Source organism: Anguilla anguilla, chromosome 17 (assembly GCF_013347855.1).
Source record: "Anguilla anguilla isolate fAngAng1 chromosome 17, fAngAng1.pri, whole genome shotgun sequence".
NCBI classification, from domain to species: Eukaryota; Metazoa; Chordata; class Actinopteri; order Anguilliformes; family Anguillidae; genus Anguilla; species Anguilla anguilla.
This window is the reverse complement of record NC_049217.1, coordinates 24,593,748-24,609,511: the sequence shown is the minus strand read 5'-3', so window position 1 is coordinate 24,609,511 and position 15,764 is coordinate 24,593,748. Positions and strand designations below refer to the sequence as shown.

General features: G+C 45.1%; 3 protein-coding genes across 15 annotated transcripts in view; 1 reads left to right on the top strand and 2 right to left on the bottom strand.

Annotated features, from left to right (window-relative positions):
• Positions 1-129: 129 nt before the first annotated feature.
• On the bottom strand, positions 130-8,801 carry sb:cb1081 (sterile alpha motif domain-containing protein 9-like). 4 transcript variants are annotated; one of them, XM_035397499.1, is made up of 3 exons: positions 7,474-7,593; positions 5,893-6,028; positions 130-3,368 (listed from the first exon to the last, which is right to left on the bottom strand). In XM_035397499.1, exon 3 carries the CDS (start codon positions 3,239-3,241, stop codon positions 479-481), a length of 2,763 nt encoding a protein of 920 aa, XP_035253390.1. In that variant the 5' UTR covers positions 3,242-3,368; positions 5,893-6,028; positions 7,474-7,593; the 3' UTR covers positions 130-478. The 4 variants fall into 4 exon arrangements, with proteins under 4 accessions (XP_035253390.1, XP_035253388.1, XP_035253392.1 ...); XM_035397497.1 differs by having other exon boundaries at positions 5,903-6,028; XM_035397501.1 differs by lacking the exons at positions 5,893-6,028; positions 7,474-7,593 and adding an exon at positions 8,643-8,801.
• LOC118216398 (5-hydroxytryptamine receptor 3A-like) lies at positions 7,582-14,332 on the top strand. 4 transcript variants are annotated; one of them, XM_035397511.1, is made up of 11 exons: positions 7,632-7,670; positions 7,998-8,065; positions 8,253-8,275; positions 8,428-8,573; positions 8,865-8,909; positions 9,838-9,944; positions 10,287-10,456; positions 10,918-11,033; positions 11,554-11,764; positions 13,032-13,196; positions 13,555-14,332. In XM_035397511.1, the coding sequence occupies exons 5-11, from the start codon at positions 8,907-8,909 to the stop codon at positions 13,800-13,802; spliced, it is 1,020 nt and encodes a 339-aa protein (XP_035253402.1). In that variant the 5' UTR covers positions 7,632-7,670; positions 7,998-8,065; positions 8,253-8,275; positions 8,428-8,573; positions 8,865-8,906; the 3' UTR covers positions 13,803-14,332. The 4 variants fall into 4 exon arrangements, with proteins under 4 accessions (XP_035253401.1, XP_035253402.1, XP_035253403.1 ...); XM_035397512.1 differs by having other exon boundaries at positions 9,833-9,944; XM_035397513.1 differs by having other exon boundaries at positions 9,830-9,944.
• Positions 14,197-15,764, bottom strand: part of exoc7 (exocyst complex component 7) — a 19,285-nt gene continuing 17,717 nt past the window's right edge. For all 7 annotated transcript variants that reach the window (XM_035397509.1, XM_035397502.1, XM_035397504.1 and 4 more), the window contains 2 exons: positions 15,558-15,691; positions 14,197-14,506 (listed from right to left, as the gene is read on the bottom strand). In XM_035397509.1, the coding sequence (XP_035253400.1) occupies positions 14,404-14,506; positions 15,558-15,691 (237 nt within the window). In that variant the 3' untranslated portion in view covers positions 14,197-14,403. The remainder of the gene's footprint in view (positions 14,507-15,557; positions 15,692-15,764) is intronic.

The following is a 15,764-nucleotide window of genomic DNA, read 5'->3' as shown; positions in this document are numbered from 1 at the left end:
ATAATTGAGTTCTTCTGTGAAACATTCCAACGTTGTTCTTGTGCTGCAAATAACAAGTGATAATAACAAATGTGTTGGCTGCCAGTCATTACCAATGAAAAGATAGCACACCTCAAAACAGACTTAATGTTGAATGCTGAATTTGTCTTTTAATCAGTATTTTTACATGTTACAAATAGATGTTGACATAATTCTTCCAATGACAAAATGTAGTGGATCCTCCAAATGCTACTATACTATACAATTTACAATTTATACAATTTGAGAGGATATGAGGCGGTTGACTTTAATTCCCTGGCATCACTAATAATCACCATCATCAGGTGGCATTTCTTTGTTTACCTTGACTTTTACAAACCCTCACATCTTAACCGGCTCTGCATCTATCTCTGAAAATAAGCTTTGCTTTTGAGTCTCAGGTGTAATTTTAGTCAGTTGTGGGGTATCTACAGGACTGTTTTTTTTTTTGCAGTCAGTCTTACGAAGGTGGCTGAACTGGACCAGATGAATATTGAATATCAAAAGCCACTGGCCCTCTGATGTTGAATCCCAAGTAAAATGAAACACGGCCAGGAGAGCGAACCTGGGCTACGTTGTCAGGATGGACCAGAACCTCCCGCTGACCAACACAGGCAAACATTTTTCGGTCCTTGATGATCCCTTGAACCCGAAGGAGTTGAGCGTTTTCCCAGACTGCTTCATTTATCCACAGGTGAAAGGCTCTGCTCTCCTGTGTATCATACTTGGCACTGGCTGTGACCCAACGCTTGACCGTAGACCAGTGGACCAGCCGGCCATACTCCGTCCCTTCCCTCAGGAAGAAGTGAGGTCGAATGTAGCGCGAGCGAAGGTACCTGTGGTAGCACTTCTCATAGGCCTTTTGCAGCCTTGTCACATAGATGTTTAGGTTAGAGTCATCCTCTCCAGGGTTTCTGTTTTGTTGACCCTCAACACGAGTGGGGATACTCTCACTGTTGCCTGGCCACAGTAACACCAAGGCCAGGAAATACAGCTCCGTTTCATGGTCTGGGCCATGCTCCTCCTTTAGCAGGCTGTGTAGAATGGACGTCAGGTTTGTGAAAGGAAGGATGTCTTCCGATTCTGGATCCACACAGCTCAGAGCAATGTTTGAAAGCAGGTAGCACAGAGTGTCTGAGAGGGGCCCAGAAGGTGAGGGGGGGTGCACAACCTCTTTCCACATCTTTGTGATCTCTGTTATCTCCTCAATCGTTTTGTTCATCTCCAGACAGTGCAGCAGCCCTGGAAAGCTGGCAGCGGTTTTCTTTTTGAGTTCTCCGCGAATCCCGTCTGTTCCCTTTCCGCCGAACTCATTTTCTATGAATGCAAACGCGACATAGCAGGACGTCACATTGTCACGTGTATAAGATAGGTCCCTGTCCCGTTCTGAGTATGTGAGGAAGCGCTCAAAAAAACTGAATGTACTCTCAACCTTGCCCTTGAAGCCAGTAAGCAAGCTCTTAAATTTCCAGAGTGTTTTACTGGGGACCATGCAGCATTGTAAGTCAACGTTTGCTGTCAGCATCATGACCATCTCTTTGGCTTCCTGGGAAGAAAGGCATATGCGCATGTCAATGACAACGAACCTGGCGACCTGCATAAAGCCTAACAGGCCGCTGCAGTTGAAGAAGTATGACTTCCGCGTTGTGCCCCCAGCATCTTCTGACCTGGCCTCATCCTCCCCCTCTGCCACTTTCCACTGCTCCTCAAATGCAGCAACTGCCTTTTTCACCAGCTCCAGTTGCAAGCACAGACTGTCAGGCTTATTCTTCTGCAGATGGTGTTTATGAAGCTGCCCCAAAGTATCTGCAATGAAGGAGTTGTTTGGTAGTAACCTCTTAGCTTGCCGGGCCCATTTCTCTGCCTTTGAATAGTCCTGCTTCTTTAGGTAAAGGAAACGGGCCAGGACCTGCAGTACAAAGGCATTTGGAAGGTACTTCTTGTAAACTGACTCAAGAATGAACTCACAGTCCAAAGGTTTTCTGTTTCCGAGGTCCTCAATAAGGGGAGAAAACTGCTTCCCTGTCGTCCTGTTCACCAGCAGGGCATGTATAGTCAGTGGTAGGGGTCTGCCCCTCTGTTCCTTGTCAAAATCCTTGATCAGTGTCTTTGTCGTCTGACCCAACGTCAATCCAGCAGCCTGAAGGGCCTGACAGCAGTAAGTAGCTATCAATGGGTGAGCCATTCGGACAAAATCTTGACTGACCAGATTCTTTCGTCTTGAAAAGGTAACTAATAGTCCTGTAAAAGGCTCCATCCGATCTTCAAAGGATGGGCCCCCATGAATGGGGTCTGGGGGTCCCAAGAAGGCCTGGCACTCTGACTTTAACAGCGAGGATCCAGGGGCATAGGAGTTCAAAAGTGCCAAAACTGAAAGAAGTTTGGTGTTCTTAGCAGAAGGTTGCACATCATTCAGGATAGGGCTGACCACTTTCTTCACGTACTCCTCCGAAAAATTGTTCCCCATGATGTTGAAGCCATGGAATCCCTCACAATTCTGTCCATGGGACAGGCGCACCGAGGCCTCTTTCTCAATAAATTGATCCTTTTCACCATCCGAGAGCTCCATCCGACAGGTGATGTCAGCCTTGTCCTGGCAGTCACTTCTGACGCAGTTCAGAATGATGACTACAGGGATATTGCCATCCACCCTGCTGCTGGCTATACACTGAACCAGGCTGCTCTGAAGAATGTCTGCCATGGGCAGGTTGTCAATGAGAAGGAGGACGGTATTCTGATTCTTTGGCCCTCCCGCCTGGAAGAGGGCAATGATCTGGCGTGCAATTTCCTGGATCTTAGCTTCACTGTCCCTCAGCACTGCACACCGAAGACTCTTCCGGAAGTCCCACAGTACCTGCATGGCCAGCGTGGTCCCCCCACTGCCTGGCTCGTGGAAGAGGTTCACAGAGGACAAGCTCAGATGGCTCTGCCTCTGCCTTTTCACTTCAATGGCAACACTGGCATGTCCGTCCCTCGTGATGAAGGATGACATCAGTGGCCCACCCAGTCCTGCTCTCTTCTCAGCCAGGTAGAAGTTGAGCCACTGGACCTGTCCCCCACGGTAGAAGTAGGCCTCTGTGTTGGTTGCAACGTCATCACAGACTGACAAAGTCTCACATTCATTTGCATATAAGATCTCCAGGCAGGGTAGGGAGTCTAGCAGGGTAGTATCCAAATAGGTTTTGCCTTGTTCAGAATTGGGAACGTACTTGCCGGTTTCCATTTTCAATTATAAACAGTCACAGTCAAGCCCCCTGAGACACGTGCTGTTGGGAGATAGCTTACGTTCCTTCAGTAGGGAATGATTCTTTCGTCTGTTTCCAATTGGTTGGGGTGATAGGGAACCAGTCCTGTAATGGAAAACAATGACAACAGTTCAGCTGTCTGCAGATGATCTGAATTAGCAAGTTGATGAACTGGTTGATTGGAAAATCACCTATGAGCAATGTGCGTGCCTTCACAGCAATGGAATGTTATATTAGAACAGTGGAATGCTCTTTTTTGTACTGTTCATCCTGCATTTTTCATCTAACTTGGAACCCCCTTTCACTTAAGAATTGTATAAATCTTACAGCAAAATGTAATAAACCTTCCATTAACAAGCATTACTTACATATTTTAACAACTTTTGATACATAATTTAATTTTGATCCTGGACGATGTGGAAAATGTTTTCCTGTTTTTAAGAGGCAAACTCCTGTAAACTAGAAGGCGTGCATGCAGCAAATGCTCTATCTGCTGCTATGACCCCTGTCGTAAGTTTGTGTATACATTGTGTGTGTTGTGGGTTAGGGCTAAGGCTGAGTTGTGTGTATTTAGTTTTTCTTGTTTGTCATCTGATTGCTCGTTTCAGTCTCTGGTTACTCCTCTTGAAAAAGCCGCCCTTTTCCACTTGGCAGTGGAGACTAGCTCTTTGAACTCATGCTTGGTGTGCTGTGGATATTAATTGCTTGGTTTGACTTTGCGACCTCATTCCCTTCGATTCTTGCCTTAGCCCTTCTAGTCTGATTTCTCCATGATTTTGTGTGTCAGACCATTCACTCTCGTATTCCTTTCCAAAATAATAAAGGAAAAATAACAAAGAAAAATAACAAAGTTGTGTCCTAACGGAAGGAATTCCGATTCTCACCCAGCCCCTTCGCTTTGTTTGCTGATTGGATTTTGTGCTTGACCATTTGCTCGTTCTCAACCTTGGCCCTCATCTTGCCCTCTGCTCACCTTGTAGTGACTCTGGTTACTTAGTGTGCTCCCAGCTGGACTACCAGTCCTTCCATTAGGACACAGCTTTGTTATTTCTCTTTGTTATTTTTCCTTTATTATTTCTGAAAGGACTCTAGGTGGTGTTTTAACTCTCCATTGGGGGTATGCTATTCTGACTTTTGGTTTCAAACCACTGACTAATTGTCCAAAGTTCAGCATTCAAAGCCACTCTGTGCCCAGTACCCTTCAAAGGCTAGCCAGTTTTCAGTTTTCAGACTGGGATAGGGAGTTAGGGACTAGAGTTACTGGTTTGTTTGCAGTATATTTCCCTTACCCATTCCCCACTCATTTCCCCTAACATTCATCCTGTTATGGTCTGACTCTAGACTAGGTAATAACACAGTGACAATCACATTAAGAATTCCTGTTCACTGATCAAGCAGGGTTATAGGAACAATATATGTACAAATTGACACAATGTCAACAGGAAAACTCAGATTTGATGTGATACTGCTGCTTTTCATTTGATATTGTATGGTCATTCACATGAATATAGTATGGCTATATAGCAAGTTTCACAAGGTACGTTCAATACATGGATAACCTGAGAAATATATTAAATCAGTACACCTCTGTGCATGGCAAATCATTTCCATTATACCCAAGGGTGTGGTACTGGGTAGGGTTGACGCCTTTAAACTACTAAGCAAAAGCCCAGACCAAGGATGCAATAAATACTTATCCAAAACATGTCTGTGACATTAACAGCCAATTGAATACAAGTGATCAGGTTTTTTTTTTTTTCTTCACTTCAGTTCAGCAAACACAAACATTAACACACCAAACTATGTGCATTAAAGTTAAGGACAGTCCAGTAACTGAATAGAGTGCATCTTATTATTTTACGTCTTAGAGCAGAGCATCTCTGTCAGCCCTAAGTGTCTTTTAACTCAAATGGGCACCCACTTTGAGTTCCATGCGGATCACTGTCATAGTCCTCTGCCATATAAGCAAGTCACTGATCTTCAATTTATTAAATGCGTAAGACATTGTGTGTGACACTGAACAGTAACCAAAACAAAAAGCCTAAAAAATTAATCACTGAACATTCATAAAAATATGAATATATGCCACACAGCCTTTATGGACAAATATTTGGACATACATTACAGGCATGGAGCAGATGCTCTTATCCAGAGCGACTTACACAACTTTTTACATAGCATTTATCCATTTATACGGCTGGATATATACTGAAGCAATGCAGGTTATTTACCTTGCTCAAGGGTACAATGGCAGTGTTCTACCTAGGAATCAAACCTGTGACCTTTCGGTTCCAAGCTCATTTCCTTGCCCACTGCGCTACACTAACGCCCCTCAGGACAGCTGCATATCTGCACAAAACAGTTTTCTCAGGGACAGCTCAACTGCTGCTCCCCACCAGGATTTAAACCAAAAACCTGCTGGTTACATATTCTTTTAACAATCACATGGATGACCAATATAATCAATCCCCATCCCCAAGAGATGAGAGAGCTATAAAACTCACCAGGTGATTCCTGTACCCACAGTGTATGCTGCAGTCTCCACTGCACTCTGCTAGCTCAGGGAATAATGGTGTCTTGTAGTCAGGGAAAAAACGGCTGAAATCAGCTGAGTGTTGATTTCACTCACCCACACTCACCTGATGTTCAGAAGGGTGATTGCAGATTATTTATACTGTCCCAGACACTCCTACTGCACATTCTTCAGTAAAAATTTTGTTTTGTTTCCTCGTAGTTGCAAGTAAAATAAGAACAACTTGCTTCCCCTGAAATGAAATCACAAGAGAGGAATGCGGAGTGTAAGAACTAGACAGAGGTAGCAGTTTCCTGTAAAACGTGTACCTTTCATGATAAACTACTTAATCTCTTCCCAATATCTGCTCCCCACGAAAAGTATAGGTTTTATTGTCTCATATTCAGTTCTTGAACTGAATCAAAATAATTCATCTAATAAAGTTATGGAAACTAGAACAAGAGTCCACAAGGATACAACCACCATTTACGCAGCAGTGTTCTGGTAAGCCAGTCTCTTTCTCAAGGCCTGGGAGCTAGTTTAATAGAGACAAATAATTATGCACTGGGCGTCTCCATGCAACACTACTGACAACAAATCGAAGGAGTTTGTGGGCCAGCACAATTTTCACTGCTGCAAGGGGCAGCTCTAGCAACAGCACACATTCTAACATGCCAGTGCAGTGCTGGTGCAGCAGGCTGGTGTAGTTAAGGAACTGGAAGGTTGAACTTGAATCACAGAAGCATCAGTCATGTTCTGCATGACCTCAGTCTGAGAGAGAAGGTTGGCGGTTGGTCTGGAATTTCACCATACCTTTCCCCGTTAAAACATTCATTACTGGAAATGATCATTTCAAGTGAACCCTTGCTTATGCATCACTGCACTCTGGGTCACGTTTACAGACATACCACATTTTTGCTTCTCTCCCTTCCATTGTAAAACAGCAAGACTCCTTTCTATTGCAGCAGATTAAACATAATTTCCATCTACATAGACTTCCCACAAATGAACTTCACTTGGGTGTGGCTCATCTAAGAAATGAGTATATGGGACAATAGAGAGAAAAAAAACCCAGAAGAGAACTATGTGCTCCAGTAATATACACAACCATTGTAGTCCTAGCTTGTTAATTATTTTAAATATAATGTGTGTTATTCAGCTTTGTATTGACACTCTTTTTTTTTAGAGTTGCCGAGGCATGACTGTCATGTTTAGCTGTCATTCAGGCGCATTGTCCAAACTGTGGCCTTACCTCTGCCTGCCTGGGACTGGTATTGCAGTGATTAATATTAAAACCTTTTATTCTATTGTATTCAAACAATAATCATCCCTGCTGTCTTCACACAGGTGAACACACAGCACTCCAAAATTGTAGGTCATTGGATATACGTGTTGTCATTAGGGCTGTTTACACAGCAATGCATGATAAAATCTTGAGAGTCAAATACCCTGTAATAGAAATTGCAGTCAAACATGAATGACGAAGCTTTAGTTCTGGACCACGTTCAGTCCTCGTTGCCTTTTAATTAATTTGCTTGTACAGAGCACCTGATGGGCTCTTTTAAAAGAATACCCTCATTTTACACGCAAGAGGATACTTTCTTTTGTTTCTGGTGGAGATAATATCGTGCACAGAGATGGCAGCATCCCTTTTAAAGAAGACCAGCAGGTGAGAGACGTCCAAAGCACAAGAAATACCCCATCTAAAGAGAGCAGAGGACTCCAGACCCTCCCTCTGCAAAGACGGACGAGGAGTCAGAGCTGAGAATCTGCCTTGCCTCCTCCAGGAGTCACAGACTGGACTTCCAAACTGCGAAGCTGTGGGTAGCAAAGTGAAATTTTAACAGACTACAGAGGTCGGGTTCAAAGAAGAGACAGCAACAGTTCACCTGACGGTAAATAAACCTTTTAGAACATGGTGCATTTATACTGTATATGCTTCATAAAAAAAGATCAACAGAATTTTAACTGTATTTTTAAAAACTAAAATTTGTCAATGCTAACAAACCATCTTTTTTGTACCTTTCAATTACGTAGAGTAATTAAATACTATCGATATTAGTAAGTGCACTAGCAAATAATTGTAGTAAGTGTCACGATCAGATGCATAGGGGAGACCTAACCTATGATTAGCATCAGTATTGACTTGGTGGTCATCCCCAGCCCTCCACCTTTTAAGCTGCTCTGTTACTCTGTTAATACCTCTATCTTGTTCACTGCAGAAGTACCAGGATGGCAGCAGGTAGCCTGGGGTTCCTGACTGGTTTCCTCACCCTCCTCCACCTGACAGGTGCAAATGGCTTCTTTTTATCACTGCAGGAACCTGTGGGTTCTGCCATTTAAACACTTTTCAGCTCAATATCCAAGTTGGAAGACAGCTAATGGAGTAGGACTGTAATGTTTGGCCCTTAAAGTTAGGAAAGATTTGAAGATTTTTTTTTTAATTTTTGAATTCTTACTTTTTCTTCTGATTTCAGTGACTGTCATCAACAGTACTTCAGTTGAGTATTAATTACATTTTAACACTTGAGTCATAATGAGCGGCTTTCAATATGCATTATACGCCCTTCATCTAAATGTGAATGTTGGCAAATGTGAGGAAGAGCAGGGGGGATTCAGGAGTAATGCCGGGACCCTTTCCGTTACACACAGTCTGCGTAGCGACCAGCCCCCCCTGTGTGACCAGGAGATGCCTTTCCCAAAAACTCATAGACCAGGACATCCTCAGCCAGCCGCAGACTGAAAACTGCACCGTGGATGTTTTCCTGAAGCACATCATTTACCAAACAGTGGATGTTGTGAGTGTCGTGTTCAGGTGTATTGTGTTATTTAGATGTATAAGATTTTAATATATTTGTCTTTTTTACCTTTCGATGTTACACTTGTGGTTGGCTGTTGATTGGTTGTTTTCATATTGGTGATGATCACTGAGGATTTGCTGTTTGAGTAGCTGCTGCTGGGTTCTGTGGCTGTTGTAGCTGATTTGTTGTTATTCTTGGCTGTGGTGGTGGCAGTTGTAATATTTGTGCAGCCAGTGTTTGATCATTTGTGACTGCGATTTCTGTTAATAGTTAATGTTTTATCGGCAGAACACCAAGAAGCTTCTTTTCACCAGCACTCTCAAAGTGCAGATGGTAAGTATACTCAGAGAATAACGGCCGTCCATCGTCCCACACAAATGCCTCCATTAAGATTAGCAATTAATGAGCGGTAAATTAATCTTACATGAAATTTTTCTTTTGACTTCTATGGGGGAAAATTGGAAAACAATAACGCACATACAAAGAAATATGACAAATATTGTAACTGTGCAGGGCACAGTGACTGCACATTTCCTTGTTCGAATACCATAAAGGCCCAGCTGTTTTTTCCCCTGAGAAAGGCACATACTAGGGGGAAAATGGGTGACTCACCCTGTCAAGGCAATGATCCTGTGTTTGGATGTGCCCTGTGGTCTGGTAACAAATCCTAACCAGGCCAGCGCCAAATGGTGCCGGTGGCCCTGCAGAGCCTTAGCAACAGAGCTCAATTAGCCCAAAGCTCCATCCAGGACAGTTGGGTTTCAGTTGGAGGGACTGTCCTCGTCTCATTCAACGGTCTCGTCACACAACAGAGACTCCAACATTCAGTTGGACGCCTGCCGTCTTCATGCCCCGACTGGATATAACGCTCAATCTTCTGATGCAAGTAGGGGAAGGCAGAGCTAGCGGACTGAACGGCAGCACTCGAAACACAGCAAAACCACCTCCGAAAGGACACGCCCTTATCTGCTCCCTCACGCTAACAGAATATACTGAACCAATCAGACAGCCTTACGGGCAGAACAGACACTTCAAAGAGGGAGAACAATGAAAGAAAACACTGCTGAGAAAGTAAAGTACAAATGACAAATTTCCTTCAATTACAGTGTGCCAATATTTCAGTCGTTCGGCCGATGTTTTAATTTGTGGGTGGTAAACCAAGCGTGATGAGATTCTGAGATAACACATTAAATGGACGGAGCGTAGATGTTGGCTTAGTGGGCAAGTGCGACTGCATGATGCTTTATCTTGAGTGGGACAGATTTGGGAGGACCCAGTCCTGGCCTGGAACATGTCGGAGTACCCACATGACCAGGTGATGCTGCCTGCCAAGAAGGTGTGGACTCCACACCTGTCGGTGAAGAACGCGTGAGTCTGCGTCGACTCTCCTTCTGCAGAGGAGCTGGGGGCACAATCACCAGCTCTGCATCCCCCCCCCCCCATCTTAAAATCGCAATCTTGTTAAAGATTTATCTTTTCTTTAATAACAATTTTTCCTTCATTTCATAATGAAATGGAGCAACTCTTTTCTTGGGGGGTTTTGCCCGTTAATTTTGGTGACTGATGAAGTTGCCCTCAAGCTGCTGCTGTGAAGAAAACAATTAACACCCGAATTTAACTGCGAGTCGAATTTAAGGACAAACGACAAAATGGTAAATGCCTGAAGTGAAGGTGTGCGCTTGTCTCTCTGGCACCCCCTGGTTTTTTCAGGGTGAGTTCGACGTTGGAGCACGACTCCAAAGATCTGCTGGTGTTCAGCAATGGCACCGTTATACACCAGGTTCTCATGAGCATTGTCGTGGGCTGTGACATCAACCTCTACTCCTACCCGTTCACCACGGACTCCTGCCCCGTTTACCTGGATGGAAGAAACTCAATGGGTGAGCAACAAAATGTCCGTTCTCAAATATAAATCATCAGAACAAACACACACAGATTTTCTGCACCTCATCTCTACTGAAAAAATCGGACTAAACTAATTACTGAAGTTCTAAAACTAATGTTCCTAAAACGATAACTGTAATTCCTTGTTGGTTCTAAATCGTACACAAGATCGTCCACCCTGCTTGAAAGAAATGCAGGGTGGGGTTTGTGCCGATATCACTCCGAAGCACAGATCCCACCAATCAATCAAAGTTTTATTTATACCACTCATTTTATGAACTATCAGTCTCAATACACTCATCTGCACACCCCAGCCTAAACCTCCACAAATCCAGTCATGGTAATATTGGCCAGACACCCAGAATTAGTAGTGGGCAGGAGCACAGATCTTTCTACCAGGGAATGAAAAAGCAGCAACAGCGGAAGGGTTAATATTGAATAACCTTTGCTCTTGCAGGATGTGGCAGCATAATTAACATAGGGAAGATATACCCGAAAGGCATCGAACGAGGAGACTGGCGCACGGATTCAGTGGACAACATCAGAGACAAGAAGGGCTACACGTACCTCTGGGTAATCACCAGCACCATCAGTCCACATTTGTGCCCCATCAACATAGATAGCTCGGGTTTATGTGTTAACACAATGCCTTTCCCATTTCCACCACACTCTTGTCTTTTCCACCACAGAGGGAAGTGTGGTGGAAATGACTGTGTTGGAAATTACATTTCTACAGTATTTTGTGAAAAACTTCAAGGTAGCTTGACATATTAGCTTTGATTTGATAGCTAGCATATGATGCATGCAAAATACACTCATTTAACTTAAAAATCCATCCTCTTACAAACTTCCATGAAGGTACAGCATGTTCAAGCAATATTTACCTTCATTCTATTCATTCTTCAATAGCTGTACATGAAAATGTACATCTCCATATCAGACATGTGCTCCGTTGCCACTGTCTAGTTCCTTGGCAACCACCTAAACAATCTCTCATACAGACTTTTTAAAGGGAAATTACATTGCTGTGGTGGAAATGACGGTGACCCTTGTACACCCCAGATTCGAACCCCTGTCACCTCTGAACCTACAGGTGACGTTGAGCACCAGGTCGTTTAACCCCATGGTGACGCTCATCCTCCCCAGCATTCTGATCATGCTGGCGGACGTCGCCAGCTTCTCCCTGCCTCTGGGCGGCGGGGAGCGCAACTCCTTCAAGGTCACGCTAGTCCTCAGCTTCATCATGTTCCTCATCATCCTCTCCGACATCTTGCCCGGGGACAGCCTCTGCAGCCCTCTGATCCGTGAGAGCCCTTCTACACGCACGCATGCACATGCGCATGCACATGCACACACGTGCAGACACACACACGCACGCAAAATTTGTGCAGGGTTTGAATTACAGGAGAATAACCCCCCCCCCCCCATTGCGTGATCTCACAGACCCCCCCCCCCCCCCAACCCCCCCAAAAGCCAGAGTGTAAATCAAACCCCGCCTTTGTTTTACATTACTGTCAGGTATCTAATGCTAATTGAGTAGGACAAATGTGTTCACGGTCCATACAATATTGCACTGTTACTAAGCAGCCTGCTCTGGTTGATATGACTGCAAGAGGCTGTCTGTCTCTCCCCCTCTCCTCCACAAACATCAAAGGAAAGGTCCTTGGCCAATGAAGTCACACTGAGGCCCTAATCTATGGACAATCTACGCTGTCTCCTTTCCTGGAGAGTGTAATTGTCCCTGAAAAGACACCAGAACACAAAGCTATTTATGGGGTGGCAGGGCCCAGAGTGGCCACAGAATAAGGACCATGCTTTCCTTTTTCATTCTAAATTTGAATGTCAATCTGCTGATCTACTAATCAATCTCCTGATTCTACTAATTTGCAGTTCGACGAGATCTTTAGCTTTTGAACGAGGTGTGCTTTGTTAGGTTTGGAATGAAAACGTACAGGACGATAGACCGTCTGTTGTAGAGGTATTCAACAGCTGAGCTGAATTACTACCTAACATATATTCAAGTTTGGTCTTGTTAGAAAGAGGCTAAAAGCATGAATCTTTTGATAATGGTGCTTAGCCCTGATTTCAACAACATAAGGTCACTTATAAGTAAATAGCTTTTAGATAGGCTGGTCATAAATAGGAACATTATTGAGATTTGTGTTACTCGTTCAGACAGGAAGATTCATCCTGCGTGTTTACACAGGAACATCACTGAGATTTGTGCTGTGCATTTTCACAGGAACATTACTGAGATTTGTGTTACTCGTTTAGACAGGAACATTACTGAGATTTGCGCTGTGCGTTTTCACAGGAACCATACTGATATTTGCATTACGTGTTCACACAGGAACATTACTGAGATTTGTGTTACTCGTTTATACAGGAACATTACTGAGATTTGCAGTACGTGTTCACACAGGAACAGTACAGGGACACAGGAACATTACCGAGATTTGCAGTACTTGTTCACACAGGAACAGTACAGGGACACAGGTACATTACCGAGATTCGTATTCGTGTTGCGTGGTTCCCCTGCCGTTCTGACGTGGCCCTCTGGTGCCCTGGCAGGGTACCATTTCTGCGTGTGTCTGATCTGCCTGGTGATCAGCATGATCCTGTCAATGCTGCTGACCCGCCTGGGGGACGACGGCTCCTTCGTCCCGCTCAGCCCCCCCTGCTGGTGCTCCCGGAGGGACAAGCCGTCCGACACGGAGGACAGCCCAAACGCTGCAGGTAAACGGGTCGCTTACGGGACAAAGGAAGGGTGTCGGCCCCCTCCCCTCAACTCAGTACCCAGAAAATAAATATCTCCGGCTGCCAGTTCAAGAAAATGAGATTAATACAACGATTAATATGAAGCTCGATATGAAAAATAAAGGTTATACTGCTTTGCAGATAAATGTTTGAGATTTATTTTGTGCCCCTTTTCAGTTTAGCCAAAACCGATATATTTCTTTGTACATGTAAAGTGTATTTATGCCTCATCTCATGAATTGGTTATATCGGGTATGATTTCAGATTTTTGTTTTTTTTAAACCCCATGCGCACCATATGTAAAATGTAAAAATGTGAACTGTGATTCACCATTCAGACTCCGAGCCGGAGGCGCCCGGCACCGGGACGGACCCGAAGGCGGAAGACGCAGCTCTCCAGAGAGTGGCCAACTACCTGGAGGGCGTGACCGCACAAGATCGGCTGGCACACAGCCGAAAGACCCTCGCCAACAAGCTGGACAAAATCTGCTTCTGGATCTACGTGCTGTTCTACATCGTGTATGCAATGGTCATGGTGTACATGAGCAATTATTACATGTGCGCGGTGGACAACTTGGAATTTTAACCAGGGGGAAAAACTGTCACCTGAACATGACGCAAGCTATTTAGTCTTCTCTTTTGGTTTTCTTTGCATTTTGTCTATAGAAATGTGTTTGTGTTGCCATATTAAGAATATTTTAAGCCCCAGAGAAACCTCACCACATTAAATTATATTCTGGTTTGCAAAAAGTCTTAAAGACTTAACGCTCCACCTTGCTAATTCCTGCCAGATTTCCAAACACTCGAATTTCACCGAAGATGATGAGCACACACTGCCAGCAGTAAGCAAGAGACACGTGAAGCTGCTAAGCGTTGGCTCAGCAACTGAAACTTCCACTGGATTATCCACTGAGAACACACTTCCCCAACTCTCTTCTCAGCTCATCCAAATGATAGAGAGACATTTTATGCACTTTGAGTCCATCAATTATTTTATTAGATTAGCACGGTCCTAGCAACAATGGAAAGTAATATATACAGTTTTTATTGGGGGGGGGGGGGGAACAAAACAAAAAAAAACACCAGACCCCAAGAATGTAATTCAGCAATCTTCGAGTACGAAAAAAGGGGCGGAGTTCATGGATGAGGCCTGGGGGGGGGGGGGGGGGGGGGGGTGTGGCTTGCTCTCAGGCCGACGTGTCAAACAGTTTCTCGATCATCTCCTCCACGTGTTCCGGTCTGTACTTGCAGTATTTATCTGGGTTCTTGGTAAAGGATATGTTGCCATATCTGTGCAAATATAAATAAACAAAATGAGTGACAGTCGTCAAACGCGTGTCCCTTCACTTCGTCCTCTCAGCTCCTCTCATTCACCTGAACGGGATGGGGGGGGGCGTTTGACGCCCAATTTTATTTTTAGCGCACCATCGGTTCAGGAAGTGTAGTTCCTGGAGCGCTGTGCGTTCCCAGAAGCCCTATCCCGTGGCGGAGTGATGAGGGGAACTGGGCTTGCACACTCCCAGCTGGGGCACTGCTGCCGCACCCTTAGGCACCGGCAGTTAACCCAAACTGCTTCGGTGCATGCCCAGCCGGGTAAATGGCCTGTGTGTAAATAGCCACTCTGTGTAAATAGATCGTATGGGCAAGGGCGTCCGCTGAACGCCAGGACGAATGAACGAGAGGCGAGCGAGGAGCTGTGTTTGTTTGTCGAGGTTCTGGGATTGCTGGGGAAAAACGCAGGGCGGGACGAGCACAGGCCAGTGATGAAGCCGAAGACACGGTCTGGCGTCCCAACGGCCTGCCCAGATCTGAAATGCTTCACCTCTTCTCTCGGGGGCTGAGGAGGTCTACCTGCTGTGCAACGCTAGCAGTCCTCCACAGGTAACTAAGGTAAGGCCTACAGAGCTCTGTAGAGCTTAATGGAACCTGAAGGAATGACTCACCTGTTCAGAAAGGACCTGTAGGCATCAGACACCACACATAGGTGCTATCATGTCTGTACATGGGAAACAGAAACCCCCGCCCCACTCAACTCTATCTATGGGTGGTACTGCTATAGTTTGAAAAGCGCTCTCTACATGGCATCATTGCTATCATTTTATTAAAGTGCTGCAGTCACGGTGAAGACATAACTGCATAAGAAATAACTGTCAGACCCTTAGAATGCATGTGGCTGAAGGGTGTTTAGTGTGTTATTTATTTCCACACGCCCACCTTGGTGCCAGGCTGAAACGTGGGCATGTTCCTGCGCAATGCCAGCAGTCCTACACACACGTCCTCCACACACAGTCCTCCACAGGTTGATAAGGTGAGGGTCGCAGAGCTCCGCAGAGCGGCTCACCTGCTCAGGAAGGACCTGTAGGCGTCGGACACCACCTTCCTCTGGGCCTGGCGGATGGCGTCTCGCTGCTCCTTGTCTGGGATGGCCCACACCTTCTGAATCTTACACAGCTCCTCCAGGCCGTCGTTGAAGCCCTGCGGTCGCGGGAGGACACAGGTCAAAGGTCACGGGGGCGAACGCGCGGTCGCGCGCCGCGTCTCAGAAATG

What these genes read in the sequence shown, in the direction of transcription:
- LOC118216398 (XM_035397510.1), top strand. Translation starts at nt 8,008, where the DNA reads ATGGCAGCAGGTAGCCTGGGGTTCCTGACTGGTTTCCTCACCCTCCTC. An exon ending in TTTACCAAACAGTGGATGTT is followed by an intron (nt 8,574 to 8,864) that starts GTGAGTGTCGTG and finishes TTTTATCGGCAG; the next exon opens with AACACCAAGAAGCTTCTTTT. An exon ending in GCACTCTCAAAGTGCAGATG is followed by an intron (nt 8,910 to 9,837) that starts GTAAGTATACTC and finishes TGAGTGGGACAG; the next exon opens with ATTTGGGAGGACCCAGTCCT.
- sb:cb1081 (XM_035397501.1), bottom strand. Translation starts at nt 3,241, where the DNA reads ATGGAAACCGGCAAGTACGTTCCCAATTCTGAACAAGGCAAAACCTAT.